This window comes from Sphaerulina musiva (genome assembly GCF_000320565.1).
Source record: "Sphaerulina musiva SO2202 unplaced genomic scaffold SEPMUscaffold_7, whole genome shotgun sequence".
NCBI classification, from domain to species: Eukaryota; Fungi; Ascomycota; class Dothideomycetes; order Mycosphaerellales; family Mycosphaerellaceae; genus Sphaerulina; species Sphaerulina musiva.
Genome location: NW_016017389.1, coordinates 1457026 through 1485007, shown reverse-complemented (window position 1 = coordinate 1485007; position 27982 = coordinate 1457026). Strand labels below are relative to the sequence as shown.

The following is a 27982-nucleotide window of genomic DNA, read 5'->3' as shown; positions in this document are numbered from 1 at the left end:
CAGTCAGGTCGTGATGGCTGGGAGTCTGAAGCTATCACCTCAACTGCGTAGTACAACCACCAAAGCAAGAGCAGCATCGACGTACAAACACCCTGAGACGACATGGTATTCACGCGTATACCATTGCTTTTGACCCTCCTCCATCTTCTCGCCACCGCTGAACAGCCCACCGCCCCCGAACCCATCGCCGCTCCGCTCCGAGAGCTTCCCTGGGGCCAGCTCAACTTCCTGCACACCACAGACACGCATGGCTGGCATGGAGGACATCTACAAGAAGCTCAGTACTCGGCCGACTGGGGCGACTATATCTCATTCGCCCATCATTTGCACCGAAAGGCCGATGCCGATGGCAGCGATTTGCTGCTCATTGACACCGGCGATAGGGTAGAGGGCAATGGGTTGTACGACGCCAGCGATCCCAAGGGCAAGTACACATTCGATGTTGTGAAGCACCAGGCCATCGATGTCATCACTAGCGGAAACCATGAGCTCTACAAGCAGAACACCAGCGACAACGAGTTCAACAAGGTTGTACCGGACTTCAGCGACGCATACATTGCGAGTAACCTCGACATCTTCAATCCCAAGACAGGGGAACAAGTGCCTCTTGCAAAGAGATATCGCAAGTTTACCACCAAGAACCAGGGCATCCGAATCGTGGCGTTTGGCTATCTCTTCAACTTCAAGGGCAATGCGAACAACACTGTCGTTACGCCCGTGGAAGACACGATCAAGGAGCAGTGGTTCAAGGATGCAATTTCTGACAAAGAGGTGGACTTGTTCCTCGTGGCAGGACATGTGCCGGTGAGGGATAGTCCAGAGTTCGAGGCAGTCTACAAAGCTATTCGTAGCGAGAACTGGGACAAACCCATCGTGTTCTTTGGAGGACATACACATATACGCGACTATCGCAAATTCGACAAGAAGGCATGGGGCTTAGAGAGTGGACGCTACATGGAGACTCTAGGCTTCTTGTCGATAGATGGTCTGACCACTGGCAAGAAAGACGACAGTCTACAGGCCGCAAAGTCCTTGGACTATCGCAGATTGTACATTGACAACAACCTCTTCTCGCTACACCACCACTCTGGGACGAATAAGTCCTCGTTCGGAACTGAACTAGGCATGAATGTCTCGAAATCCATCTCGAAAGCGAGAGAAGACCTCAAGCTAGATCGTACCTTTGGTTGTGCACCGCATGACTACTGGCTGAATCGTGCACCTTACCCTGCAGATGACAGCTTGCTCACCTGGCTAGAGACTCAAGTGCTCCCGGACACTCTCAATCACACGAAGACGCCCACCATTGCTCTCACGAACACTGGCGCCATTCGCTTCGATATCTTCAAAGGCCCGTTCACGATCGACTCCACGTTTCTTGTCTCTCCCTTCACGAGCGGTTTCAAAGTGCTCAACAATGTACCGTACAAGGCCGCAAGCAAGGTCCTGAATATTCTGAACAATCAAGGACCCATCCTGCTGACCGACATGCTGGCCATGGCAGGCGAAGACGAAAACAAATTGAGAGAACTGGCACCGCATCATCCAGTACGCGCAGAGTCTCTGCACTCATCTGACGAAGCGCCCGAGAGGCTCCATCTCCTTCTGAGCCAGACTCCCTTGGACAGCGGCGATGACAAATACACACCACAAGTGCCTGGCTACACGACGAAAGATGATGCTGGTACTGATGGCGATGACACGATACATCAGCCAATACGGTTCTACAACGTACCAAACGTGATTGGGACAAATGTCAGCTTCCCTGCAACAGAGGGCGAGCCCGAGAAGGTTGATTTAGTATACAACGAATTCATCGAGAGCTGGGTTCTACTTGCGCTGAGGTACTTGGGCGAGAAACGTGAAGCAACAGATGCAAGCTTCGCGATTGATGGCAAGACTTTGACGGATGTCTTGTCTAATTGGGTGCAGTCACATTGGGCGTGCGAGGAATAACATGCCTGTGCTACGAAATTATGAATTCTTGATTCACTTTGCAGACACTTTCCAGTCTCCAAGTGGCGAGTCCCTCGTTCCTATATGTTATGCGCTTGTGGACTGTCTACAGTATCCAGCCTGGCCATTCCCAGCAGGCATGTCGCACCACACGCTGGGAGCTGCTATGTGCCAATCGCTTGCTTCCGCATGCAGAAGCGCAGTTGAGAATTGCTCCTGCAAATTGGTATGTATGCCTTGCATTCGCACCATTCGCTGGCCGAATGGTGCAAGTTTAGACCAAAGTCGAGGTGGCCGAGATATTGAGGCTATACGATACAATTTCTGCTCGCTGCCGCCTGGAATATGTGAATACCTAGATGTAATGTGATGCATCCGTGGTCTACATCGTTGATATCAGCTCCATCAAGCGTCTTGGAAATAATAGGGGAACCGAAGACTATATACCTTAGTACATGTGTACCCTGAGGTACACAGTCCTTCCACCTCCGTTCGATAGTCTATCCGCACCCTGAAAATTACCCAAGAGGTATAAGTTCCCGGCTTTTAGATACAGAATACCCAGCGAGGATCAAGAAAGTGGAGTTATTGCACCTTGCAAGCGGCGAAATAAAGGTGTTTCGCGATTTTGACCCCGGTGAGAATCAAAAAACACGTTCTCCTATACGCTGGACAGGGGTGTGCGGATGGACTATCGAACGGCTGTGGAAGGACTGTGTACCTATCATATATATACATATATATATTCCTTATTTAACATCTTCGCGACTCTTTTCTTTTATACCTACCGGGTTATTGTTAGGAGGTCATGTATGCAGATTACCTCCTACCTCTCTCATGCGTCAAATTGTCTGCAATGATTGGGTAATGACTCTCGGCCGCTAACGAATGTCGCTGCAGGCCTCTGACCCGACAACCAGCCCTTGTAGCCAAGACACGCTAGGAGGTAGTTGCATTCACTTTACTCCGTCTCTACCTAGGAGGTTATCTTGTGTGATTTATCGTTTATTCAAAATCAGCTTCTTGCGAAGAATAATCATCAAGAGGCAGGCAGGCAGGCAGGCAGAGGTCGTTCGTCGTTCGTCGTTCCTCGTTCCTCGTAACCTGCGGGAAAAAAAAGAGAAACCCTTCAGAATGCTACTCAGAACCACCACCACCACCACTCCAACCCTACGACTCTTCCAATCTCCAACAATTCTCATTTCAAGATCCATTACGACCACAACCAACCTTAACACTCCCCCTCACTCATCATCAGGAGAAAAAACCACCCTAAACCCCGAACACCTCTCCATCTCCGCAGGCGAAAACCCCCAACTCCTCACCTCGCAAGCCAAAGCCCTCCTCCTCCCACGCGGAAAATGGAAACTCACCAAAAATAAAACCGGCATTGAACGAAATTTTCGCTTCAAAACTTTTAAAAATACTTGGGTAAACCTCCATCCACCCCCTCCACAAAAGAAAACAGCGCGCTTACGCGCGCATATAGGCATTCATGTCGGAAATCGCTGCCGAATGCAATAAACCGCAAGTTCGCCATCATCCGGAATGGAGCAATGTGTATAATTTTACGCGTGTGAGATGGACGACGCATTGGCCCGAGGGGATTTCGGGGAAGGATTTGGAGATGGCGAGGTTTTGTGATGAGGTTGCGAGGCGGTGGGGGGAGGTTGAAGATGGGGAGGAAGATGTGGTGGAAGAAGGAAAAGGGGAGAAGAAAGGAGAGGGAGGGGGAGGAGGGGGAGGAGAAGGGGGAGAAAGGAAGGTGTGAGGGGCAAGTAGAGATGGGAGTGGTGGGATGGGGTTGTTAAGAGGGGGAGTGAGTGAGTGGTAGTAATGGTCTTACACTTAACAACCCTTTTTTTCCCTTTCCTTTTCCTTTTCCCTTTCCTTTCCTAAATCGAATTATATTTCTCTTGAATAAATTAAAAGAAAAGAATAGCAAAAGAAAGTGTGTAAAATTTCAACCTTGCCCCCCAATCCCAAAAAAGGTAACTGCAAAATCTTTACCTATCTACCTACCTACCTACCTACATTTTTTCTTTTTGGTATGAAATGATGCCCTTTTTCCCCAAAAATTTGGAAAGTCGTATGTACCATACCTACTACCTACTACCTACCTAGGGAGGTACCTATACAAGAGACATATATATATAGATATATCTGGCCCAGCTAGGATTCCGCCATATCCACGACTAAATATCGCTCGCATTCAACCAAAAAGGAAAAGGAAAAGGAAAAGAAACCTCCCCAATAAAAAGAAAAAAGTTTCAGCATTTTTCAGCTGTCCCTCCCATCCATCCCAAATTTTCCAATCGTACAACAAGAAAGTATATATATATATATATATATTCATTCTACTAAATAGAAAATTGTTTTCTTTCCATGTATCACCAAAAACCATCTTTCTTTCCTTTTTTATGAATAAAAAAATCACAACAAAACCCCCGCCTTCAAACCCTCACTCTTCACTCTTCCCTTTCTAATTTCACCCTCACGGGGCCCCTCTGAGCAGCAACAGCCACAGCAGCAGCCGCCTTCGATAACGAAGAAGAATTCCCAGTAGCAGCAGAAGAAGAAGCAGGAGGCAAATCCTCAAAAACAACCTTCGCAAGCTGCTTCAACTCGGGCAAATTTTGCAAGGGATTGCTTCTACTACTACTACTACCAGTACTACTACTATTATTATTATTGTTATTGTTATTATTATACAAAGTCAAAAGTTTCAGCCGTGGACATCGAAGGGGGATGCGAGCCACAAAGCACGTATACATGCTTCGGACAAACATGGAACGATGTTGATCCGGAGGGCGGATAGTCAGAGTTTCCAATGTGGGGAGAGCTGCTAGAGCTGCGTCGAGATGGATGAGTTCGCGTTGGTAGAGGTCCCAGGCGGTGGGGGCGGTGGTGGTGTTACTGGTGTTACTGTTGTTGTTGTTGTTATTACCGTTACTACCACCGTGGCGAATTGCTGTGGGGTCGCATAGGGGTGTGAGATCCACGTCGGTGAGTTGAATGGTTAGGTGGCGGACGCGTTGGAGATCGTGCTCGCTGCTGCGATCGATCCAGGCGAAGAGCTTGGCTTGGGAGGCGAAGCTGATGGGCCGGTCGTAGATGATGGAGGAGGTATCCATGAGGATGTGGCGACAGGTGAGCAGCAGGTCGATATCGCGGCCGTCGTGCAACGCGAGGTGGTAGATGATAGCGCGGATCTCACAAGGCAGGCGGAGGAGCAGTGTATACCGGGTATTCGTGTTCGGCGTGTCGCAGGAGGAATCCCCCGGTGGGATCGAAGCTGTGCCTGTCGTGGTGGTATTCGGGTCCTTGGAGAGTAGTGACGTCTCCAGATAAGTCGTTGCTTCAGACTTTGTGTGACATTCACTTGGCATGGTCCGATGGTTATAGGCGGGCCTGTGGTCACGTCCCGTGGTGGCAGTCGATTGCTTGTTGATGTGCGGTGGACTATAAGGACGCAGGCGGGACCAACATTGCGTCTGGGCCGCTGGTGGATAATGGTATGGCGAAGACGGGGAACCCATAGTCATGGGGATCGAAGGATCATTGACTTGGTTGATGTTTCCGAGAGTGTCGTTGGAGTTGGCTGCTTGCATTGGACTAGGACTGGGACTAGAACTTCTGTTGCATTCCGGCAGGCATCGACGCGGGATTGGCGACCCTGCCGGTTGGTTCCAGCGGCGCTCCATCGTCGCCAGGCTGAGGCAGTTCAGGCCAACAGTAGAGTCGAATATGTGTGTGTAAGAGAGACTAACGGTGGCCACTCCGCCGGTAGTACCAATAGGGCAAGTCGCAGAACGCGCTGTGGTCAGTCGTGGCGCTATCGACAGCCATAGATAAAGTGAGAACAAGTAGGACCTCTCTCCACGTCCACGACTCACCGCAACGGGATTTCTCTGCAGCGGTGAGCCACGTCGTCTCCAAATGGATGCAGCGAATCGAAGGGCACAGGAGGAGGTGTTTGCTCGCACCAAGGCAGGCAGGCAAGCAGGCAAGCAGGCCCAGGAGGCTAACACGAGTGAAGGTGTCCAGGGCACCAGGAGTGCCCACTGTCCAGGCGTCCGCGTGGTCACGACTCACCAGCATGCGCATGCTTTCATGGGCTTGGTTTCGCTTTCATGGGCTTGGTTTCGGGGGTCTCGGGGTCATGGCATGACGCTCCATGGTCGTTATGGTTGGAATGTAGTCAATGTACCCGTGGCAGAACCTGGAGGCCGAGTCTCTCCGGGCACCCGGCTACCGCTGATGCCCGGTACGTACCAACAACAGCCCTTCGGTCCGTGAATGATGATAATTTAATGCTGGTCCCGCCTGGTTGAGCGCGATGCACAAGGCATGTTGTCCGCAGAGCCGGCGATCGACGCTAGAAGGACAGGGAGGGCTAGTGTTCTATGGAAGAAGGGGAAGAAGAAGGAGAAGAAGAAGAGAACAGCGGACGGACTGTACCGTAGAAGTGTATAGTAGAGGAGGAGGAGGGAGGACCTCCATGTGATCTCTGCGACCACGCCCACGCCCACGATATGGATCGATTCGCCAAGTGACACCGCGCCAAGCCCCCGCCCCGTCGAGTCGAGTGCAGCTCAGCAGCCATAGACGGCGAGAGCTGCACAATGCACACTCCCAATCTAGACAATGCGTGTCCTCTGTCCATCCTGTTGTGGGAAGTCGATACCGAGACTCTGGGTTGAAGGGCGGTCTGGTCTGTCTGTGGGCAAAGGGGCAGATTATTCAATAGTACAGACATTAGTATCTGTCTTGGTTTTAAACGAGCATCAGATACGACGCGCGAAGACGTCAGTCCGCCCAAGGCTGGGAAGAGAACAGACTACACAAAGTCCCGCGCTACGCGACCAAACGAGACGGAAACGAGACCGACCGAGCATGTCCGTACCGGTGGGAAAGCAGTTTGCGGAGAAGGCCAGCAGATTTTTTTTGTCTCCCCTGGGTGATGATGGGATGGGAAAATTTTCTGGGGGAGAAATCACCACTCCACTGCCAATCACGGGGAGGAGGGAGGATTTCGTCCAAGCATGGTGACTCGCAATAGATGCAGTCCAAGCCGCTGCCCAGTCTTTGAAGCGGGTCAGGCTCATCACGGAGACTTCACCTTGTTGATCCTGCGTGAGAAGAAACGCTGTGATGAAGAATGAGTGAGGTGCCCTCCGTGACCCACAAGTTTCCACCTATGCGAAATTACAATATTGACGAGAGCAGCACGGCCAAACACGTGGATGAGTTGCACAGCATAAGAAGGGCGATGATGGTGTCAGCTCTGCCCAAAGGAGAGAGTGAAGCGGAGTAAAAACATTGAATTCACAGGGCGGGCGGACTTTTCACTCCCATCGATCCTATAGGCAATTGGAACCTACTGAACCTAGACATCACATCATCCGGTCATGTATGCTTCAACTTTTTGAAGCCGGACTTCCCATTTCTCGTACTGACTTTACTCCGTGTTCGGAGTATTCTCTGTCGCCCATCGTAGTCAGAGTTTCATCCCTACCCCTACCTACCTCCTACATGTCCTTCTACATACACCTGACATCCATCCATCTATCCATCCTTTCACCACAGGATATCAAACCCCAACAATGCGACAAACGGAATGCAACAAATAAACATGTGATTAGTTGGGCGGTCATGGGGTCCTTTTTGGGAGAAGGGCGGCAGGTTCAATCATTCAATCAATCAATCAATCAAATCTCTGAGATGAACATCATCACAACGAAAACGAGTGGAGAGAAGAGGCTTCATGAATACAAGGTCAAAAAGGTAGGGACCATTTCCATCATAACTCGCCAATCGCTATGATCAAACCAGAAGCCGTCGTGTGGTATATAATTACAATACCCTCTGTTCGTCTCCACGCGAGCTGGGCCATCACAAATTGAGCGCGTACTAACTAGCTCCTCCACCTGCAGGCTTTCCACTGGAAGAAACCGACCAGCACATAGACGCCATCTGTACGCTCACTCATGTCGCAGTAATCACATATACGCATGCATCTTACACTCGGAGAAGCTTGGCTGCGTATTGCGACACCAACTCTGGGGTAGGGAAGCTCAACTTCTCGAGTCCTTCAGCATAAGGTGTGGGGACTTCAGCTCCAGTCACTCGGACAGGGGGCGCCTCCAGGTAGTCGAAGGCGTACTCGGCCGTCAGAGCAATAATCTCTGCGCCAACGCCAAAGCTGGGGAAGCCAGACTCCAACGCCATCATGTGTCCCGTCTTCTTTACTGATTTGATAATCGCCTCGACATCGAGTGGCTTGACACTGCGAAGGTTGATGACTTCTGCTTCGATGCCGTGCTTGCTCTTGAGATCTTCGGCTGCCTTGAGAGCCATGCCCACACAGTGGGACAGAGTGACGATCGTGAGATCCTTACCGGGGCGCTCAATCTTGGCCTTGCCGAGCTGTGATGAAGGTCAGTGAGTGTCGTCTACTCGTCTCCATGATATCCATCTGCCTTACTTCAATGACAAAGTCATCCTTCTGAACCTCGTCGCTCACGAGGAAGGATTCACCGTAGAGGAGCTCGTTCTCAAGTACACAGACTGGGTTGGGATCACGAATGGCGGCCTTGAGCAGTCCCTTGGCATCCTCTGCCGAGTATGGAGCGACGACCTTCAAGCCGGGAATGGAGCCGTACCACGCCGAGTAGTCCTGAGAGTGCTGAGCGGCCACACCCTTGGCGAAGCCGTTGGGTCCACGGAATGTGATGTTGCATGGCTGGATACCACCGGACATGTAGTGTGTCTTGGCGGCCGAGTTGATGATTTGGTCAATGGCTTGCATGGCAAAGTTGAAGGTCATGAACTCGCAGACGGGGTGCAGACCAGCGAGCGCAGCACCGACAGTTAGACCACAGAAACCAGACTCGGTGATGGGAGAGTCGATGACTCGCTTGTCGCCGAATTTGTCCAACAGCCCTTTCGTAACCTTGTATCTATGCGATTGTCAGCTCGAGTCCAATGGCCATGACAGATCCTGCTGCTCAATGTTGCGGCACTGCGCAAGGGTCCATCTCGATATTTCCACAGTATCCCAATGGTATTCCCTTGCACAACACTATTGCCCATATGACAAGATCCGATATCACTCCAGTCGAGCAATGTCCCAACTCTTCCTAACCCTCTGCGCAACCTTTCCCGCACTCTCCCACTTCTCTCATCTCATCTCACTCAGACCCTCGCGCACCACACCAGGGAGTGACTTACGCGCCGTTATACTGTGCAACCTCCTCACCCAGCACAAACACCTTCGGGTTCGCCTGGAGCTCCTCGACCAAAGCCTCATTCAGCGCATCTCGCACCGTCATCTCCTTCGGCGCCTGCACTTTCTGTCCCGCATGAAAAGACCTCGCTGCCGCCGCCACTGATGGGGCAGCTGGAACTCTCTTCTGGAAACTCGATCTCGAAGCGGGTGAGCTTCGCAGCATTTGCGCCGCCGGGCGAAGGAGAAGTCGTGCGGCCACCATCGTTCAAGGACGAACCGGAGTAGGTAGGTGGGCAATGACGGACGGGGACGTCTCCTGGTACGCGGATGTTCCGAGATCGATACGACGGGGTGGTCGGGGAGAGAGGGAATGTGGTGGTGTGGTGGTGGTGATGGTGGATATGTTGTGCAGGTGAACAAGGTGGTATGGTGGTTTGAAGATTGTTGAGAAGCTCTGGTTTTCAGTCGGGCCGGAGATGAGCTCCCACCTCCTTCGAATTCCGGTTGCCGGCCCTATTTTAGGCGTCCATATTAGTCAGGGTCCTTCGGTGGACTAAGCCCTACACACAATGCTTACTACCACCATTCGTGAGTAAAAGCGATATATACATGTATTTGTTGAGGGCCACATTTCACGCTACATAACCTCACAGCTCTCACTCATTACCTAGAGCTACATACATACCTGGTACATACATGTATCTGCGGGCATTAAGCCTCCCATTCCTAGAGCATCCTCAAATCGATCGACCACAAAAAGCCTCGCTCCGTCTCATCATAACATACCTAGGTAGGTCTTTTCTATTCACGCATTGCCTTGTACATCACATCAAATCAACACACTTCCCAGTAGGTACCAGCTAAAAACCCATCCCGCATCTTACCTCTCCCTCAACTCCACACGGTTACCTAATTCAACAACACCTCTTCAACCTCACCACCACCCACCTCCCCCAAGCATAAACCTCCTCCTCTCTCTCCTCTCCCTCATCCTCATCCTCTCCTCTCCCCCCAAGAACCTCCGCATGAATCCACCTCTTCCCACCCAACCGCACACTCCGAGCTCTCACGCGAACCCACGTCCCGGGCTTAGCATGTTCAAATCGATCATATTCAAACCCCAACTCGGCTTCTTCAGCAGCCGCATGCGTGCCGTGGACAAGTCTGCTCACAGCGGCCTCGAGGACGGCTTCGAAGAAATCCTCGTACTCGGAGCGGCGGGCGGGGAGGCGTTGGAGCCATTGGGTGATGAGGGTGGTGGTGGTGGGGGGTTCGGTATCAGCGGCGGGGGATGGGGAGGAGATGTTTTTGTTGCTGTTGTGACTGCTGGTGGTTCTATGGGCGAGTTGAGAGCATCGTTGGGTGAAAGAGGATCGGGTTGGTTGGTGGATATTTGTGTAAGACATTGTGATTATTGTAGGTTTTGCTTTGAGAAGGAAGTATTCTTCTTGAATGTAGCTTGTGGTTTGGATCCTGTAATGTAGGTAGTCTGAGAATTAGCGAAGACTGTCATTGCCTTATAGTCCTATATCTGTCAGTTCTTGAGTTGCATCCCAATAATTCAAACATGTTACTCTCCCAGAAATTCGGACCAGTGCATGCAGTGATGCGGTGACATGCATCGCTTGGAATCTCCATCCACCAATGGAAACTGTGCCTTCTTCTCGTAAGCTTGCATGCATCTGTGGTGTTCTCCTTTGCAAGCTGCCATACCAGTCATTACAGCCTTCTTTTCCCTAACACGAGCTGCTACTTCCAGCTCTCTCTGCAATCTGCCGCGCCGCACACCTCTTCGGGCATTTGCGTTCTCGGGATGGTTCCATATCACCACTACTGCAGATGAACACCAAGAGCAAATGCTCGTCGGAGTCAGCAAAGGGTACATGTTTGGACTCCATTCATCGACGATGTCGACCAATGGTCATATCTACCATTTGCAGGTTCTAATTGCATGTTTCCCAGCGTCGGGGACACTTCTCACAGGCATTTTCCGGGGACGCAGCGCAGTCTATACACAGCACCGACTAGAGGAGTCTTCACCGCACATCCGTTTGAAGGGTTGCACAGGGACGTGGTGCAATGCTTGACAAGCAGGCGCAGCAATGACGCTCTCTCTTCGGCGAGAGCGATGCTGCTCAGTTTCTCGGACGCTGCGTTTTGTCATTTCTTCCCGTCAACAAAACCAATGCAAACTCGGAGAAACGTGAATGTGCAATGATGATGACTGGTGGCTTGCATTGAGCGGGTATTTTCAGGTCAGGTCCTGAGCTGTAGTGCTCTCGCCATTCCCGATGCTGTGAGGTGAACAACCATCCTACCTACACTCATTATTGCATATGCCACTCTCTTCATTTCACTGACCAGATGATCCGGGTCGAGGACTCAGCTCCTCGACAATGTTGTGAGGATCCTTCCACGCTATGCTCACGTACTTGGTGTGACTACCTCTCGCCACAAGCTCATCCTTCTCGTTCTTGAAAACGATTGAAGTATAGGCCAGTGTCTTGCCAACTGCCCGATCCATTAGCTACCCCAGTCTTTGGCGGATGTGAAGACACCAGTGGTAGTAGGTATGTAAATACTCACACTTGTCGCACGTCACCTCAGCTCGAATGATGTCTCCAATTTTCCCTCCCGAGTTCAGGTACGTAACATTGAGATCGGTGCTGACGCCCGTTGCGAAAAGTCCTCGAGAAGCCACGGCCAGACTACCCCCCAGATCCACCATGGACGCAATGGTGCCGCCATGGAGAATTTTGAGACGATTCTGCGGGTGAAAACACAGTAAGTAATCTCGTCGCCGTCCAAGTTGCTGTGATGAGCACGCATGATGTGTACGCACGGTGTGTTGATGCTGTATCTCGAGCTCGAAATTGACCGTGCCCGGGCGTGCGGCTGTCACGCGAAGCTGTCAAAAACACAGGGAGTGAGTACATGTATCGAAATGTCTGGTGATACCGCAGCCGTCATGATACGACGTATGTGTGAAGGGGAGAGGAAGATGTACCCCGTCGAGGAGCCTGGCGTATGTGGTCAGTCCCAGCCTCCCAGGCCATCATGAAGGCTACGGGTCCAAAGCAGGGCCTCACCGTGGTTCCAGGCCCGAGTTGGCGCGGAAGGACTCCCAGACGGACCGCACAAACGGCAGACACTTGCTGCTACTCATCGTGTGATGTGACTGACGTGGGACCGCTCCAGAGTGTCGTGAGACGAGCCCGGGTATCCTCGGCGGAGGTGGAGGAGATGCGCTTTGTCATCAGCAGGAGAAGTGCCCAGGTGCATACATACTGACCTACCTACATACCTAGGTACCTTGCCTGACACGTAGGAGATACCAGACCAGCTGTATCTGCAATGGAGCAAGAAATGAGAGAAACATCAGAAAACAACATATGGAAAAAGGAAGCTCATGTTCTCAAAGTCGATTCGAAGGCACTATGTACACTCGCAAAAAGCATCGAGTGTCCGGAACGCTTCCTCCCTCATCCACCTCGACTGCACACCAATCGCATCCTCCGTCACTGAAGCGGATACTCATGACGTCTCGGAGAGTTTTAGACATTAGCTGCTGACCACCGTAGCCTCGCAGAGCACGAAGCCGCCTGATCATAACCTCGTCCCAGTGCATGCCTGTTGGGCAGCCTCGAAGCCGCCTGAGAGCCGTGCACCCTCTCCAAGTCGCAGAGCAACGGGGCGGTTTTTTTTTAAGAAAGAAAAAGCAAAAGAGAAGCATAACGCATCGCGACCAGTCGAATTTCTAGACCCGTGGTGAACGCCGTCCGTCTTGCGGAATCCCAAGTGCATTTTGCTTGCCGCGCATGTCGAAAAGAAAAGCCCTCTGTTGCTGTGCATTGTCGATGAATTTTACAACACGCAAGAATTGGCGTGCGCAAGCACGCATGCGAAACGCCGCAGTGTGCTCCTCTCTATCCCTTGACTCGGCGAAAATGCATATTAGTAGTCGTAGTATTGGTAACACAGACCGAATCTTATTTGATACAATCGTACTTCAAAGCAGCGCAAATTGGGTATCATGCAGTTGTCTCATCCTTTCCAGCCGCCGATGGTGATTTTGACCGCGCGGCTGACGGTGAGGCTGCGTCGGATTGTGCTTCAGTGTGTTGATCGCCGGAGTCATCAAGGGCAGCAAGAGCGCTGTGACATGTTAGCATGCTGTTTGTCATGATGGAGGCGAGAGGGGACCATCTTGCTTACCTGAAGGCATTCTGCGCAGTCGCTGGTTCTTCTTTCTTGTCTCCCACGGGAGGAGTATTGGTTCTGGACGTGCCCGCTGAGCCAGGTCCGAGACTTCCGCCAGCGCCGCGTCTGCTGCCTGCACGAGGTCCTAGACCAGCTGGCCCAAGACTACCGCCTGGTCCGAGAGATCCACCAGGACGCGGGTTGGAGCCACGCGCTTGGAGCCGTCGAAGATCATCCATGGCCACGTTGGTTCGGTTGTAGTCCTGTGGTGGTGGCATATTGCCGGAGAAGTTGCGAGCATCTCCACGGCCACCTTGCATGCGGCCACCTGGTGGTCCGCCACGAGGACCCTTGGCTCGGTCTGCCTCGGCCTTGGCCTGGGCAGCTTGAGCTTCATCGTGAATTTGCTGAATGGTCTTAGGCCCCTTCGAATCGTCCTTGCCCTTCCAGCCTGCTTTCCGTAGATCGATCAAGTCGAGGACCATGAAGCGTGGTCTGCTTGGCAAGTTCTTGTTCTGCATGATGGCCTGGTCGATGCGCTCGAAATATGTCTTCATCAGCTGTTGTCCCTGCTCTTCTTCGTCCATGGTCGAGCCAACGGACTTGAGGAGGGTCGTCAAGTTCTCGATCGCAGCCTCATCTGGGTCACCCTCGAAGTTAAGGAGACGCATGACACACTCGTGCATGATGCGGAGTGTCAGCATACGGAGCTTGTACAGTTGACCGATGAATTGAATGAGACCAAGACCACGACGCTTGGCGGCGGCGGCGATGTAGTACTCATCCGACAACAAAGCCGCCTCCTGCGATTCGCCTTCCGGCTTGTCGGGAAGGTTCGCTTGCCATCCACGTTCGAACTCTTCCTGACAGCGGTTGAGAAGGTACTTCCGGAACAGAGCACCACCCACGACAGGGTTGCCATTCTTGTCCTTGATGGTCTCGTCGCGGATGTCTGAGCTCATGCTGGTAAGCATCTTCTGGCAGAACTTGGCATACATGCCAGCCCAGTGGGCTTCATCGCAAGCCTTCTCGAATGTGAGCTGGATGACTTGGCGGAGTGTTCGACCGTCGACTTCGTGCTTGGATTGTGCAGCAATTTCAAGAATCTGGTCGGAGATTTTGTCGAACTTTTCAGGGGTCATCTTGTTGAGCGCAGCCTTGACCTTGCGCTGTACCATGTCTGGAGCCATCAAACCAGATGGGTCTGGACCAGAAGCAGCTTGTTGGCCACCAGTGAGACTCATTGGTTTCCAACCACTCTGGGTAGTTTCAATGGGCTTGATTTCCATGTGAGCGGTGAGCGGCATCTTGCTCGCGTCCGCTTGGTCCTGGCGTTTGCTGTGCTGGCGATCATTCCTACTGCCACCGCGACCACCGCGAGAACTCTGCTGTCGTGGCGAGTTCATGTTACCCATCTGCAAGGAGCTGTTGGTTCGACTCATGCCGACACCTGACTGGCCCATACCAACGCCAAGCTGACTCGGGATGCGGCCTGCGGGCATACCTGGACGACCTGCCATACCACCCATCTGAGCAGCCTGGAATCTTTGCTCGGAGGTAGTACCCCGGGCGTTACCAGTGCCCATTGGTCCAGAAAAGCTGCCCATGGCACCACCCATGGGTCCGCCGAATGGCTGTCCTCCTCGCGAGCCTTGTCGCGAACCCATGTTACTAGGTGTGCGAGCGGGTGTGCGAGCAGAGTCATCGCCAGGTCCGAGAGTGTCCTTGACCTTTTGGTCCCAATCAACCGACGGCTTCTCCTTGAAGACGTTCTGGAATTGCAGCAAGAACTCCTTGTTGTAGGCATGACCCTTGCGGCCGCCAGCGGGATTGAGCGCAGGATTAGGAGACTTGAAGCCATCTGGGTACTTGGCCTCCTCTTTGATCTCTAGGAAGCGCGAGGACTTGAGTGCTTGCATGCCGGGAGTTGGCTCGGCGCGCTCGACGGGTTTGTTGGTTTCCAGCTTGAGGTGGGCCGGCTTCGGCTTTTGTGCACCGGCACGAGGTGGGGCGGACGAAGGCGCTGCCTCAACAGGTTCGTCGGCTTCCTTTTCTGACGTGGGAGTCTCAGTGCCGCTAGCAGCTGTGGCAGCAGCGCCTTGAGGACCCAGAGTTGTTTTGGTCAGGGACGCGAACATCGCCTTGGCCTCATCGTCAGGTTCAGCGGACTTATTGCCCGCCTCTTTGCGTTCGCGCTCGCGAGCCTCCTCGCGCTCTTCAGCTTCACGCTCTTGACGCTTGAGATCAGCTTCCAGTTGTGCCTTCGCTTTCGCTTCCTTCTCCGCCTTCTCCTTAGCTTTCTTCTCCTTGTACGCGCGCTCGCGCTCCTCCTCCTCTTTCTCTTCGGCGGCGTACTTGGCTTCCATCTCAGCGATCTCACGCTCGATACGGTCTTCCTCTTCCTGCTTCTTGCGAGCCTGTTCAGCCTCGTCATCCTCGGCAGCCTTCTTCGAAGCGTGTGCATCCTCTGCGGCCTTCTTGTCAGCTGCAGCTTTCGCAGCAACCCTCTCCGCTTCCGCAGCGGCCTCCTTGGCTTGGCTAGCAGCGGCCTCTTCAGCCTTTGCGCTCTCTGCAGCCTTGTCGGAAACGTCCTTTGACTTGGCCGAATCGGCCTCCTGTTCCAGTCGCTTGTCTTCTTCCAGCTTCTTCCTGACTTGCTCGGCGAAAGCAGTCTTTAAGTAATCTCCAGATGGAGCGCTCTTACTCTCGGCACGGTTGTGATTGTCGCTGGTGGCTCGTGGCGGCGGCGTAGGCGCATTCGGAGTGGACACGATGACAGGTCCTTGTGACGGAGTCTGAGCGGGAGTGGAGGGTTTGGTGAAGTTGACGGCATTGCCATTTGCATCGGTGATTTTGATGGCATTGCTCTTTTTGACGGGACGCACAAAGCTGCTAGAGGGTGTCGCAGGGTTCGGAACGGGCGTGCCTGACGGAATTGGTGCGGATTGTGCAGGCGTTTGTGGATGACTGAGGCTCGAAGCGGGTCGCTCGGAGGCCTGTGAAGGCGTACGCGCCATGCCCGGCGCCGTGTGCTGTGGGTGAAAAGGCGGCTGCATGCCTGGACCACCAGCACCCGAGAACGGGCTCGGATATCCTGGGCGAGGACTCTGCGGAGGTGGCTGTTGGTAATACGAAGGGTATTGGTATGGGGCATAGTAGCCCTGGCTTGGATCAAACTGTTGCATGCCATACATCTGTTGCTGCTGAAATCGTGTTAGAGTGTCGTTGGAGCGTTCATTAGTAGATTGTATTTACCGGGTGTTGTGGCATCGGGTAGCCATGCTGCTGCTGGTAATGCATTTGTTGACCAGCGCCCATGTTGGACATTTGCGGTTGCGCGTTCATCGGGACGGGGCTCGCGCGTGCTGCTTGTCGGTTGTATGGTGATCCAGGTGCCTGTGGACCAAATTGCTGTCCGTTGTTGAACTGGTTTCGGGGCGGTTGGCCAGGGAGGCTGCGGTACTGAGCGCCAGGCGAGCCCATGAACTGCTGGCCGGGTGTGAACTGCCCTCGGCCACTGCCGCGGCCTTGTGGTGGAAAGCCAGCACGCATGCCTTGGTTGCTCAGTTCGCTCTGCATCGACTGCGAAGACGGTCGTCGCTCGTGTGCAGGTGCGTTGCTTGGCGCAACGTGGCTGTGGCCGCGCATCTGGAAAGTTCATGGTCAATTCCGCGCTCCAATCATGTGATGGATCTCAGGCAAGGTTATCACTTACAGTTTCCGAGTCAGCTAGTAGACTTCCAAAGGCAAGTCCGCCATTGTGCTGATTTGGCAGATTTGACGGGGGACGACCGCCGCTTGCTGCTGGCTGAGGAATTGGGGATGGCGAGTGTGCGGGAGTGGTGGCGCGTGGGTCTTGACGCGGTTGTTGCAAGGAAGCATTTTGCGCTGGGAATGATGCGCTGCCGTGTTCGCCGCCTTGCGCGTGCATCGAGCCAAAGTTGATTGCTGGACGGTTGCCATTTTGGCCCACAGGACCTCCATTGGGATAGCTCCCAGAGGCGCCAGAGGCGTTGATAACGACGGATGGTTTCCTGCTGTGGTCCATCGTGGCGGGAGTGCCGTTCGAGGGCCCGCTATGTGCTTGCTGAGAGCCTCCTTGCGCCATCGAACCGTTCAGTTGAGCGTCTGTCGGCTTCGCAGCATTGTGCGCAGGCGCGGAGGCTCCAGCCAAGGTAGGTGGAGTCGCCGTTTTGGTAGCGTTGGCGTACGACTTCACTGCGGGCTGTGAAGACACAGCTTGCGGCAGCGAAGGAGTCGTACTGGCGGTGGCGGAAGGCGTGTTGGCGGTGATGGAGACTGGTGAGTCCCTAGATATCGCGCTTGTCATGAGATGGATGGGTTCGTTCACGATGCGGTCGCCGGGCTGCGAGCGGCGAAAGAGCTTCGGGGTTGTCGGATCGGGAGGGAAGGGAGGAGGAAGAGGAGGAGTGGAGGGAAGGTGGTGATGATGGCTGGACAAGGCAGAGGCGGTAGAAAGACCTGCTCTCCGTTGTGCGTCGCAGTAGCTGTCGTGGGTAGTGGCGAAAGTTGGGCGACAGTCGGCGCAAATAGCAGATCGGACAGCAGCGAGAGAGTGGTGTCTGTCCGCGAGAGTCGTGTCCGCGAGTGCGGATGCACGTGGTGGTGACGACGACCGGAGGAGAGGTCGTCGAACGCAAGTTTCTGCGGAGGATGCGAGAAACTGCGTGGGGTCGGCGAAGGGATGGCGGTATCGAGGACGATACGCACAACAAGTACACGATGGTGTGTATTGGTGATGGAGAGAGGGCGGAAGCGATCGAGAAAATCTTTCTAGGGCCGAAAAGGCGACAAGGGGCCACACTCTGCTGCTCAGAAAAGTCTTGGCGGGCACAGCACACTCTGCCACACTGCCACTTCAGGTTCAAACTTCTAATCTCGTTCGCTGCCGGTGTGAGCCTATGAGGTACGAAGGGAAGGTTGGAGGCAGCTCCCGAGTCCCGACCACGGTACCTATGCTATATCGTCCTATACCTTACACAGGTAGGTATGCTAGGTACCTCCTACATCTCCTATGTAATCCTCCCACTCCCATCCTCATCCTGCATGTGTATGCCAAGCCACAGGAACACAATGTGTGCTGTCAGTCTCCCCTTACCTGCCCGTGACGGTTTCCTTACCTCCTACTGTGACGGGATTATCTCCTACGTGTATGGACGACGCACCAGGGCTTGTCGCACAGTGTACTATAGTACAGGTAGGGACCTGCCCACCTCCCAGGCTCTCTACCTCCTACAGTAGGAGGTAGAGTCTACCTAGGTAGAGTCTAGCGACGCGTTCGCTGTTCGCGTCACTCTTTGTGGGTCGACAACAATCGCAACGACGGGACTTCTACACCTCCCCTCCCGTCCCGACCGCCTCTTGTTTGTTTGGTCTTCCACCCCCACCTCCATCTCCGCCGCCTCCGCCGCTTCCGCCTCCTCCGCCTCTCCGCAACACGAATGCCTCGCGCCATGGATCTCCTGGTGAGGGAGCACTGCGCGCTGCTGATGGCGGAAGGCCGACTGACTTCACCTGCTGCTTCTCACGCCGCCGCCATCCGCTCGTTCCTGACGAGCTCTCCAAGGTTTGTGACGCATGATGAGAGATGATGAGATACTGCAGCTTCATGCAGGCCAAGTGCATGTCGCCGTGGAGCTATTGGCCGGCAACGAGCATCTACGCCGCGCCACTATCCGCCACATGTTCTCAGCGCTGAGCGGAGTCGCAGGCAGCAGATGCCAGATGCCAGATGCCAGATGCCAGATGGAATGGCAGCCGACAACAGCGTAGGAGGTAGGAGGTACCCGTGGACGCGCAAACGACTTTCTGACCACACAGCCCGCTGCAGTTGGTCACTGAACTGGCAGTCCAAACGGCTACAGTGCGACAGTGGACACGGCAGCACCGCACCTCCCACCTCACGATCCTTGCTTGGCTCTCGGCACGCGTGGGCTTTTCCGGCCCTTCCAAACTTCCTTTTTCGACCAAATCGGACGCCCAGAAAGGAAGTCGTTCAGCTCACGCTGCCGAGCCTTCCGCTCTCGTGTCTTCATCCTCCTCCTCCTCCTCCTCTTCATCCTCATCCTCATCCACTTGTTGCTGACGGCGCGACAATTTCAAGCTCTTCATGTGTCCTGTCGCATGCATGTACGCACACCTGACCAACACCTGATCCTGAACACTATCGCCGCCATGCAAAACCTGCCGCCCGGGATATGCCCGCCATGTGGCTTCAGATCGACGGCAAAAGCTTCCACGAGCCGCACTAGAATGAGCTTGTTTCTACCAAAGTTCTCGCGTGCAGCTGACATCAATAGTCAAAAGAAGGGTGCACAGGATGGCCGGTCCCTTGTGCTCCGATCATGCTGAACGACAAGCACGCTGGTACACTCACAGCTGCAATCAGGCGAGGAAGGAAAGCGCTCATTGTGAGCTGCATGGCTCAGCGTCCGATCGTCTGATCGCCGTGCGGCAGATACTGTCCAACTATATCAATTCGAATCCGCATGTTCACCCCCAATTCTCGATACTAACTGCTGCATAGTATCACCACATTGTATCCGTGTGGATTACACACCTCCGCAAGCGGTAACGCCTTTCCCTTCTGACGGGCTCGCTTTCTGGCCTTGCAAGCTTGGGCAAAGAACGTGCCATTTTCTCGAGCATTGGATTTGGGGTTAATATCATGGAACGGTGACTGAAACTACCTGGTACCTCCGTCCCTGGCCAAGGGCACGTGCATCTGGACACGAACGACACAGTCCTCCGCTCAGTACGACGGTCGGTAGGCCTCGCCGCGGCCTCCCTATATGCCTAAGGCGGGTGCTACGCTGTTATCTTAGCGTGAAACAGGTATGGGGCCCTTGTTGGTAACAAACAGCCGTCCCGTACCAACATGATTCTTTCAAGTCTTCATTCTGGACTGGTTGAGACTCTAAACTCCGGCTTTGCGCTCTTCTGGACCGGACGAGGAGAGCGCGTATTGGCGATGCGTCTCTCACGATGTCTCATAAGCGTCGCTGACAACTCTTGTAGTAATTGCCGATTACAATTTCGGAGGTAACCTTTGCTGATGCCTGCAACCCGCGGCATTTTTCGCAGCTTCTCTGCAACGTCTGGAGCATCACTACTAGCGATGCTTCTTCCTTCGCCCTTGGCCGCCGTAAAAAAGCCACAGTTCTGGCTAATTCCCAGAAGCATGGGAATTAATAGTTCTCCAGACTCAGTCTCACCATGCTCACCCGCTACGGCTGGTGTACCGACGGCTTCGACACAGAATCTTCCCCGTAGTTGGCTCCAGACCGAGTCCAGGGTCATGTCCACCAGCGTTTCCCATACAGAAGGATCACAGGGGCTTTAGTGCCCGCTGGAATCTAGCAATCCAACTCCGAGGTGCGAAGATACTGTGCACCCAGCTTGATCAGGCCCGGAGCGTGGACGGAAACCGCATACCGCCTACAGTAGCGTCGGGCGCTGCTTGGAACGATCGTCGAACAGGGAAGGATACTGCCATCGGTGCTCGTGCTCATCAGACTTCCGTTTTAATGACTAGGTGGCCGCATCTAGTGAACACATTTTTGCCCAGTCCAAGTCAGAGATGGTTGACGCCTTCGGTGGCATCTTCAGACCTTTTGTGCAAAGCTGTGGGATTCAGACCGAATCCCCTTTTTGGTCCTGGAAAGTCTCACGTGAGCGATGTCTCAAGAGTCAAAAAGATCGCTTCCTATGCACTAGTACTTACGCAGGGTCTGGAGTCAAACATATTGCTATTAGCCTGCTTCTGAAGCTCACAGGCGTGCTTACAGACTCAACTCCGCTCTCGAAAGCTGATTTCTGTACAGGGAAACTACAGTCATTTGTTGGGGTATGAGCTTCGCAGTGTGCCGCATTGCTCATGTGGACTTGACCTTCGCTTAGCACAAGCTACATTGGTTGGAAGCTTCCCATCGCCGCTCCAAGCTGGATGAAAACGATTTTCATGTTTTCCTCTCCATGGTCAGAAAACCCATGTCTGGGCTTTTGACTAGTTCTCGGGGATCATGTTCCCCCCCTGGTTGTAGCGGAAGCAATGGTCTTTTCGCGCAAGACTCCATCCCATCCTCATCCTCTCCTCTCTCTGAGGGTGGTTACCCAACCCCACTTGACATGATTGACACATGAAAGCCCCTCTCTCCTCGCTACTAACTAAATACAGTCCTACCTGTTTGTCTCGTGGGCCCTCCCATCGGACGAATAGCTTGGTCTCGGAGCGAGCCCCGCATCGCTAGAACCCAGCTATGTACCCTAGGTACCCGCCTCCTATTATTATTCACTGTTTGTTAGTTCAGATCTGATTAGCGCGCGACAAGTGCGACACCAACACCAACACCTACGCTTCCCTTGCCTTCCCTTCCCTTCCCTTGTACCACGCACAACGGACTTCGGATCTTACCAACCTCCATACTAGGTATATCATCACTACTGTACACAGAACCCTAACCTCCTTCCTACTTGGATTCTTAGTCTGTCAAAAGTGTCATGCAAGATAGCAACACACACTAGAAACTATGTACCGTGCTTATGTACTTCCTTCCTTCTAGTGAGTTACCCGCCCGCCGCTACCTTACCTAGTCCTCGTGCCGTCGCCGCCGCCGCCGCCACTGCCGCTTATTTTCTTTTCGGCCCGTGCAGCATCCTTCCCTTCCACCCCTTTTTTTCGGTTCTTGTTTTTTGTCTCTCACGGCTTGACTTCGCTACTGCCTATTCTATAGACTCTTTTGTTCTTCTTCTTCTTCTTTTGGTGGTCCGGGCTTTACGATTGAAGTTCGAGATCGAAAGGGTTCGAGATCGCGGTTTAGATTGTGGTTGTTTGTGGTTTCTGGCTCTCTCGCCCTTTCTCTCCGAAATTCCGAAGCACCCCTGGGACTCTCCGAGACAGTTTTCTATTTTGTTGATTTGACTTGATTGAATTGACCGACTGGATTTGACTTTGAATTGACTATGACGATAGAGTACGAGAGGGGGTAGTGTAGAGAGTAGAGAGGGGGAGTTGTAGTATTGTATTCTACGCAAGGGGGTAGGAGATTGGACACTAGAAGAAATAGGAGGAGGAGGAGAAACTGCAGAAGATTTCAATTTTCTTTCTTTCTCTTTTTTTTTTCTCAATAGTCAACATAAAAAGTTAGTTAAGCTATGCTATATAGATAGGTAACTTATAATTCCCCCCTCGACCGCAGCCCAACCCTATCCTATCCTACCCTACCCTACCAACCCTGGGTAGATAGTTGAAAAATAAAAACTGAAGCCCTTGTTTTCCCAATATATACATTTTTTGTATCATGTATATATGTGTGGCAAGGAGGAAGAGAAAAGACGGGGGGGTATGCGCAAGCAACCAACCAACCAAAAAACTTTGGATTTTTTTTCTCAAAATGAAGAAAAAGTGCGGGCTGCCCAGGTACACACACACACACATATGCACAGCACGGCTCAGCATAGAAATAAACAATGGGGCTGGCTTTCTCTCTCTCTCGCTCTCGCTCTCTCGCTCGGTCTCTCGCGCGCGCTCTCTCTCTCTGTATCGATGCTGAGTTCTCTTGGAGGTTGAAATATGTGTGGCCAGAGAAGTAACAAAAAAAGGCCTGCCTTTGAAGGGTTGAACTGGTTCTCGAGGGCGCGCGCGTATAGGGGGAGAATCGGTTTGTCGCTATCTGGAGTTTACACTTTTTTCATTCATTGTGACCGTGTGGAACGAGTTTCTGATCGCCTGGACTTGTCGAAGTGTCATGTCGTGTCGTGTCGCGTTCGACATTAGAAGAAGCAGCTGCCTCCCGTGCAGAAATCTTTCGACAGATAAAAGCTCCTACCCGCTCGTGATGTACGCTGTGCGTCTCTCTCTCACTCAATAAGATGGAGGCATCTCGCTGTCGGTGACTCGATGGCCGTTCGCACCACCGACTTGCATGTATGGCTGCGGCGCGCCCGCGACAGCTTGGTAGCTGTGTTGTCGGGGCGTTGCCTGAGATACTGGCTCCGTGACTTGCCCGTGCTGTGTGTATGTGTTCTGATAATCGGGATACTGCGAACCATAGCCCGGGTACTGCGAGTGTTGTCCTGGAAGGCTCGAAGGGGGGTATTGTGCGTACATCGAAGGAGTCTGTCTCTGATACTGCTGAGATTCTGTCGGTTGAGGAAGGCTTGCTATGGGCTGCTGAGGCTGTTGCTCGTTCTGTTGGTAAGAGGGCACTTGAGAGTCTGGGAATGGTCAGCGTCTGTCTACTGCAGAGGCACACGAGCGTTGTCAGACTCACATGAGAAGCCTAGGCCATACGGCCCTGTATCACCGGCACTAGGGCTACTCGTGTTCTGTAGGGGAGGCCGCTGTTGATTGTAGGTTTGGTCTGAGAAGGATGATGCTCGTTCGGGAATATGACGAGGCTGCGCGCTTGCCCCTGACAGGCTTGCGTAGGAGACACTCGAGCGGAGAGGAGAGCCCATGGACTCACCCATGGTGCGTCCCAGACGCTCGTGCATGGGCATACGGTGATTGGCTTGCGATTGCAATGGGTACGATGTGTTGCTGACCGTGGGAAGACCGACAGGTGGCCGCCTCGAGCTATCGTACGGTCCCGAGTGCTGTAACACGTAAGGAGACATGCTGCTCGCCACGGAACCCGGCGATATGTGTTCAGAAGCGGAGTGGGGCGGAGTGAAGCCGAAAGTGTTCAAAGCGGGACTGACGCCTGTTGGGCTGCCATACTGCTGAGTGTACTGTTCGTACTCGGGCACGCGTCGCATGGTGTCGAGAGTCAGCGGTCGGATCCCGCCGTTGTCGCCGTACCCGTATGTCCCCACTGCGGACATGGAGGTTCCCATCGATGGAGGTTGCGCTCCGAAAGGAGAGTGCAGTGCTTGCGTGGTATCGAAGTCTGCTGGCAGCGCTCTTGATCGCAGCATCCGGTCTCGATCGTCATTCGTGAGCCTTTTGAGCTTTGCTCGACTACACCACACCACCGCGTCAGTCCATACTGTCGTGCCCTGCGGACAGTATTGCAGGCTTACCGGTTCTGGAACCAGACCTGTACTTGCCTGGCGCTGAGACCAGGAATCTCTCTCGACAGACGTTCACGGTGCACTGCATCTGGATGCGCCTGACGCGCAAATTCACTCATCAGGAATCTCGTCTGGTTATGAGTAAGTCTTGAGATAGGTCAGCCCGGTGCTTGCTCTATGGGTCATGGTTGAGAATGCATCTACCCACCGAAATCGCTTCATCTTCCGCTTGTGTGCACGCAATTCTGCAGCAGTCATCGGTGGCTTCTCACTATCGTCGTCTTCTTCGTGATCGTCTCCGCCGTACTCGACCAAGTCATCATCGTCCTCGATCTGATCTCGCGTATTAGACGCGGGAGATCGAGGAGTCAATCGGTCGCCTGGGCTCGTTGGAGCGGATCCGCGGTAAGAGACATGACCGACGTTGGGAGGCCCATGCTGCTGATCTGGTCCAATCGGTCGTTGCTGCGAGAAGTTCTGTGATGGGATCGAGCCACTGTCATGAGGATCTTGCGCTCGCGGCGGCGGCAGCGAAGACGGTGCCTGACCGTAAGCGTAGGAGTGATCGAGCTCCTGCACATTACTGAGCCGTTCGTAGGGCCGTTGCGGCACCTGCTGGTAAGTTTGATCGCTAGGCTTCGTTGCTGCGTCCGACATACGCGGAGAAGTTGGCGGCGATAAAGGCACCCGATATCGTTCTTGAAGCATTTGCGAGATCGACTTTACGCCCTGGAATGTGGTCAGTCAGCACTACATGTCAACACCACGTCTCTCCCCCCTTTGTGTTCCCACGTACTTGGCTCGTCTAGAACGCGCTTGCTTGCCGTCAATCTGATGCTGTCGGCTCGGAGCACAATCTCGCGACAATGATAGATAGCCACCGGTCATCCACGACAATGACTGGACTCCGACGCCCCTTCTGAACGTAAAGACCGATCAATGCCAATGGAGAGCGCTGCACTGAAAGGGTTTCTGCTTCGGCGTTGTTGCACTTAGATCCAGTTGTCCAGGATGGGCGGTTAAAGAATGCCGGGCACTTGCACAAGAGATGCCTAGCCAGTAGTGTACAGCCCGTAAGGAAGGGTTCCGCGGATTGGACGGACCGATGTGACTGGGTGTAGGCAGGTGGACTTTTTTGCGAGGGAAGGTTAGTAGAGGCCAAGCAAAGAACTGTGGCTGACAACCAGGCTGCCAGGCTGCCAGGTACTTCAACAACAACCACCAGAGCTGGGAGGGACTTGCACCAAGCCGGACCCTGCTGAAAGGCGTTCGAGGCTCGAGGAGGCTGGACAGGGTTCTTGTCTGAACTAATGGTAGTGCGCTCACGACGATTAGGTGTGTTTCCCAGCACTGGCAAGTGGTGAGCAGTGAGCAACGTCTACCGGAGGCCCACGAGCAGTGCCGGTCAGTCGGATGCTGCTGAAGCAGATAGATGATCGATTGATTGCAGTCTGATTAGGCGCGAGGAGTCAGCGGGTATAGTGAGCTTGTGGTACGTTCCTTAATCTTGCCAGCCAGAGACGGTGAGGTGGTGTATGCAAGCATCTCAGTTCTCAAACAACAGCTGCTGGGGGTGATGGCAGGCGAGGTCGGTTCTTTAGTGTTGGCGGGATGCACCGAGGGAGCGGTTCAGCAACGGACGGGGATCGTCGACCACAAACGAAGAAACGTCCGTCTTGCTGCCGAGCAGACCCTGGAGGCCCTGGGGGGGCAGTGGTAGTCGCCATCCCATCCATCCACATCGTGAGCAGTGTACATACGGACTAGGGACAGTAGGAGGAGGAGACGACCGATGGAGCAGGCGGGTCTAACCCCTCCGACAAGGCTAGCACAGTACAGTAGTAGCTTGACTCTGCTGATGGGGCCTGCCTGCCTGCCTGGGTGCGGTGCGGTGCGGTGGGGATCCACTCCACTGCCTCGTACCCTGTCACATCGCACGCTCACCTGAGGCAGCTCGTAGGATTGGCTGCGAGATGGCCGTTGCAGGCGTGCAGCCCGGTTGTGCTAGTAGGGATGGGACGACCTGTGGGCGTGGCATGGGCTGGCGCTGCGGGCTGCGGGCTCTGCGGGCTCTGCGGGGACTACTCGCCGTGGACCGCCTCTGCCTCTGCCTGGTGCTCTCTGTGCACCAGTGGCAGCGGCATCGATCCTGCAGAGGCGCTGGCTGCTGGCCCGGGGCTGCTGGGCTGCTGCTGCGTTGGTGAGGGAGAGGGAGAGGGAGAGGCAGAGGGAGAGAGGCAGAGGGAGAGGGATACGAGGCCATCCACCGTCCGATGATGGACTCGATAACCTGCCTGACCACACACACACTTTGCCGCCGTGACGGGAGCCCACCCACTGCAGCAGTGGCAGTAAACGAGCTGGAGTGCTGTCATCGATGTGGCCCGCTATGCCGTTTCCGGCCCGCAGTGGGCAATGGAACATGGCAACAGAGGAAGCCCGTCCATGGGCATGATCACATGGAGTATGTGTCTGTGTCTGTGTGTGTGCATGTGTGTGTGTGCGTGTGCCGGTGCCTGGAGCTGGAGGGTTAGTCGAGGACGCCAACGAGGCGAAAAAGTGTCGTCAGTTGTCTTTGCGGGTAGATCAGTATGGATAGTGCCGCATATCACACCCCCGTCGCGGGCGTTCGCACGGCTGTCGTCTGTCCACTCAAGTCGTCGTGATCCATGTTTCGGAGGGTTTTGTTTCTCAGATCTTCCAGCTCCAGATCGGGGACTCAGCAGGACGAGCCGTGCCGCTCTCATATCGCTGGCTGGACACGTACAATCCATGGATATATTTGGGCGTGCGCACCGGGCTGCTACAATCAGGTACACTGTGCCCAAGCCGGGGGGCGGGCGACAACTCTGGCGGCGGCGGCGGCGGCAGAGGCTCAGGCGTCAATCAACGGTCAGGAGCAGAGCCAAGGCCGGCAAGCTGCAGTTACTACATTCAGGCAGCAAACGTGAGAGAGTCGTAGTCGTGGACGTACGGCTATGGATGGGGGAGGCGCTTTTCTGCTAGGTGAGGTACATTATAGTGATCATACATGTGTCTCTCGATTCCTAGATCTGTTGTTGGAGTGAATCATCGGAGCGTGAGATCACGATGTCCAACAACCACGCCCAGGAACTAGAATAGCACTAGGTCAGGTAGGTACCTGAGTATCCTACACCTACTGGTAGGGTCTAGGTAGGTCGGTAGGTATAGAGAGAGGTCCCAGCACTCTCCCAGGGGGAAAAAAAGTCAACAAGGCACCGCTGCTCGAACAGTCGAACTAGCCTGGTATGCCGGGCCGGAGAGCAGCAGGCCAGCAGCAGCAGCATCGGCGCGGCGGGCACATGGATGTCACGCGCGCGCGCAGCGAAGCGCTCTTCACACCGAAGCCCACCGAAGCCCGCCTGCGTGTTGGTGACACAGTCGAACCTAGTGGACAAGACGTCAAACCTCGACTGTTTGACGACTGCTCGCTTGTGAGCCAGCCGAGCACCTTTGTTCCCGTGGGAGTCAACGCCTCCTCGATTGGTTACCCAAGCATCGTGTGCGCCATGCAGCGGACTTTTCTGATCAACTGCAATC

General features: G+C 53.9%; 9 protein-coding genes across 9 annotated transcripts; 3 read left to right on the top strand and 6 right to left on the bottom strand.

Moving 5' to 3' along the window:
- Positions 1-75: 75 nt before the first annotated feature.
- On the top strand, positions 76-1996 carry SEPMUDRAFT_150388 (uncharacterized protein). The gene has a single exon (XM_016906139.1). It carries the CDS (start codon positions 103-105, stop codon positions 1954-1956), a length of 1854 nt encoding a protein of 617 aa, XP_016759580.1. The 5' UTR covers positions 76-102; the 3' UTR covers positions 1957-1996.
- Positions 1997-3318: 1322 nt separating this feature from the next.
- SEPMUDRAFT_14934 (transcriptional coactivator/pterin dehydratase) lies at positions 3319-3616 on the top strand (the record flags this gene model as incomplete). Its single annotated transcript, XM_016905499.1, has 2 exons — positions 3319-3387; positions 3446-3616. Coding segments are annotated over 2 exons (240 nt in total), but the record flags the coding sequence as incomplete, so codon positions are not given.
- Positions 3617-4333: 717 nt separating this feature from the next.
- On the bottom strand, positions 4334-6175 carry SEPMUDRAFT_150387 (uncharacterized protein). Its single transcript, XM_016906138.1, has one exon. It carries the CDS (start codon positions 5658-5660, stop codon positions 4425-4427), a length of 1236 nt encoding a protein of 411 aa, XP_016759578.1. The 5' UTR covers positions 5661-6175; the 3' UTR covers positions 4334-4424.
- On the top strand, positions 5896-6255 carry SEPMUDRAFT_118749 (uncharacterized protein; the record flags this gene model as incomplete). Its single annotated transcript, XM_016901454.1, has 1 exon — positions 5896-6255. One exon carries the CDS (start codon positions 5896-5898, stop codon positions 6253-6255), a length of 360 nt encoding a protein of 119 aa, XP_016759577.1.
- Positions 6256-7723: 1468 nt separating this feature from the next.
- SEPMUDRAFT_150386 (pyruvate dehydrogenase E1 component beta subunit) lies at positions 7724-9605 on the bottom strand. The gene is made up of 3 exons (XM_016906137.1): positions 9190-9605; positions 8444-8918; positions 7724-8385 (listed from the first exon to the last, which is right to left on the bottom strand). Exons 1-3 carry the CDS (start codon positions 9447-9449, stop codon positions 7978-7980), a joined length of 1143 nt encoding a protein of 380 aa, XP_016759576.1. The 5' UTR covers positions 9450-9605; the 3' UTR covers positions 7724-7977.
- A 1799-nt stretch (positions 9606-11404) lies between these two features.
- SEPMUDRAFT_150385 (PaaI_thioesterase family protein) lies at positions 11405-12357 on the bottom strand. The gene is made up of 5 exons (XM_016906136.1): positions 12277-12357; positions 12195-12207; positions 12030-12095; positions 11774-11954; positions 11405-11698 (listed from the first exon to the last, which is right to left on the bottom strand). Exons 1-5 carry the CDS (start codon positions 12351-12353, stop codon positions 11541-11543), a joined length of 495 nt encoding a protein of 164 aa, XP_016759575.1. The 5' UTR covers positions 12354-12357; the 3' UTR covers positions 11405-11540.
- A 236-nt stretch (positions 12358-12593) lies between these two features.
- SEPMUDRAFT_134601 (uncharacterized protein) lies at positions 12594-19519 on the bottom strand (the record flags this gene model as incomplete). The annotated part of the gene is made up of 6 exons (XM_016902649.1): positions 12594-13342; positions 13403-16590; positions 16643-17035; positions 17103-17753; positions 17870-18071; positions 19413-19519. 6 exons carry the CDS (start codon positions 19517-19519, stop codon positions 13219-13221), a joined length of 4665 nt encoding a protein of 1554 aa, XP_016759574.1. The 3' UTR covers positions 12594-13218.
- Positions 19520-20302: 783 nt separating this feature from the next.
- Positions 20303-20707, bottom strand: SEPMUDRAFT_109523 (uncharacterized protein; the record flags this gene model as incomplete). The annotated part of the gene is made up of 1 exon (XM_016900784.1): positions 20303-20707. The coding sequence occupies one exon, from the start codon at positions 20705-20707 to the stop codon at positions 20303-20305; it is 405 nt and encodes a 134-aa protein (XP_016759573.1).
- A 1826-nt stretch (positions 20708-22533) lies between these two features.
- On the bottom strand, positions 22534-26034 carry SEPMUDRAFT_150384 (uncharacterized protein). Its single transcript, XM_016906135.1, has 5 exons — positions 25218-26034; positions 24630-25150; positions 24431-24568; positions 23680-24368; positions 22534-23623 (listed from the first exon to the last, which is right to left on the bottom strand). The coding sequence occupies exons 2-5, from the start codon at positions 25127-25129 to the stop codon at positions 23271-23273; spliced, it is 1680 nt and encodes a 559-aa protein (XP_016759572.1). The 5' UTR covers positions 25130-25150; positions 25218-26034; the 3' UTR covers positions 22534-23270.
- Positions 26035-27982: the final 1948 nt, after the last annotated feature.

Bases quoted from the DNA above. Each gene is read 5' to 3' on its own strand.
- SEPMUDRAFT_150388 (XM_016906139.1), top strand. From the start codon at position 103: ATGGTATTCACGCGTATACCATTGCTTTTGACCCTCCTCCATCTTCTC.
- SEPMUDRAFT_150386 (XM_016906137.1), bottom strand. From the start codon at position 9,449: ATGGTGGCCGCACGACTTCTCCTTCGCCCGGCGGCGCAAATGCTGCGA. The intron at 8,919-9,189 runs GTAAGTCACTCC...ACAATCGCATAG, and splicing joins GTTGCACAGTATAACGGCGC to ATACAAGGTTACGAAAGGGC. The intron at 8,386-8,443 runs GTAAGGCAGATG...CCTTCATCACAG, and splicing joins AGGATGACTTTGTCATTGAA to CTCGGCAAGGCCAAGATTGA.
- SEPMUDRAFT_150387 (XM_016906138.1), bottom strand. From the start codon at position 5,660: ATGGAGCGCCGCTGGAACCAACCGGCAGGGTCGCCAATCCCGCGTCGA.
- SEPMUDRAFT_150384 (XM_016906135.1), bottom strand. From the start codon at position 25,129: ATGCTTCAAGAACGATATCGGGTGCCTTTATCGCCGCCAACTTCTCCG. The intron at 24,569-24,629 runs GTGGGTAGATGC...ACCTATCTCAAG, and splicing joins CGGAAGATGAAGCGATTTCG to ACTTACTCATAACCAGACGA. The intron at 23,624-23,679 runs GTGAGTCTGACA...GACCATTCCCAG, and splicing joins GTATGGCCTAGGCTTCTCAT to ACTCTCAAGTGCCCTCTTAC.
- SEPMUDRAFT_150385 (XM_016906136.1), bottom strand. From the start codon at position 12,353: ATGAGTAGCAGCAAGTGTCTGCCGTTTGTGCGGTCCGTCTGGGAGTCC. The intron at 11,955-12,029 runs GTGCGTACACAT...TTTCACCCGCAG, and splicing joins AGATACAGCATCAACACACC to AATCGTCTCAAAATTCTCCA. The intron at 11,699-11,773 runs GTGAGTATTTAC...TGGATCGGGCAG, and splicing joins TGAGGTGACGTGCGACAAGT to TTGGCAAGACACTGGCCTAT.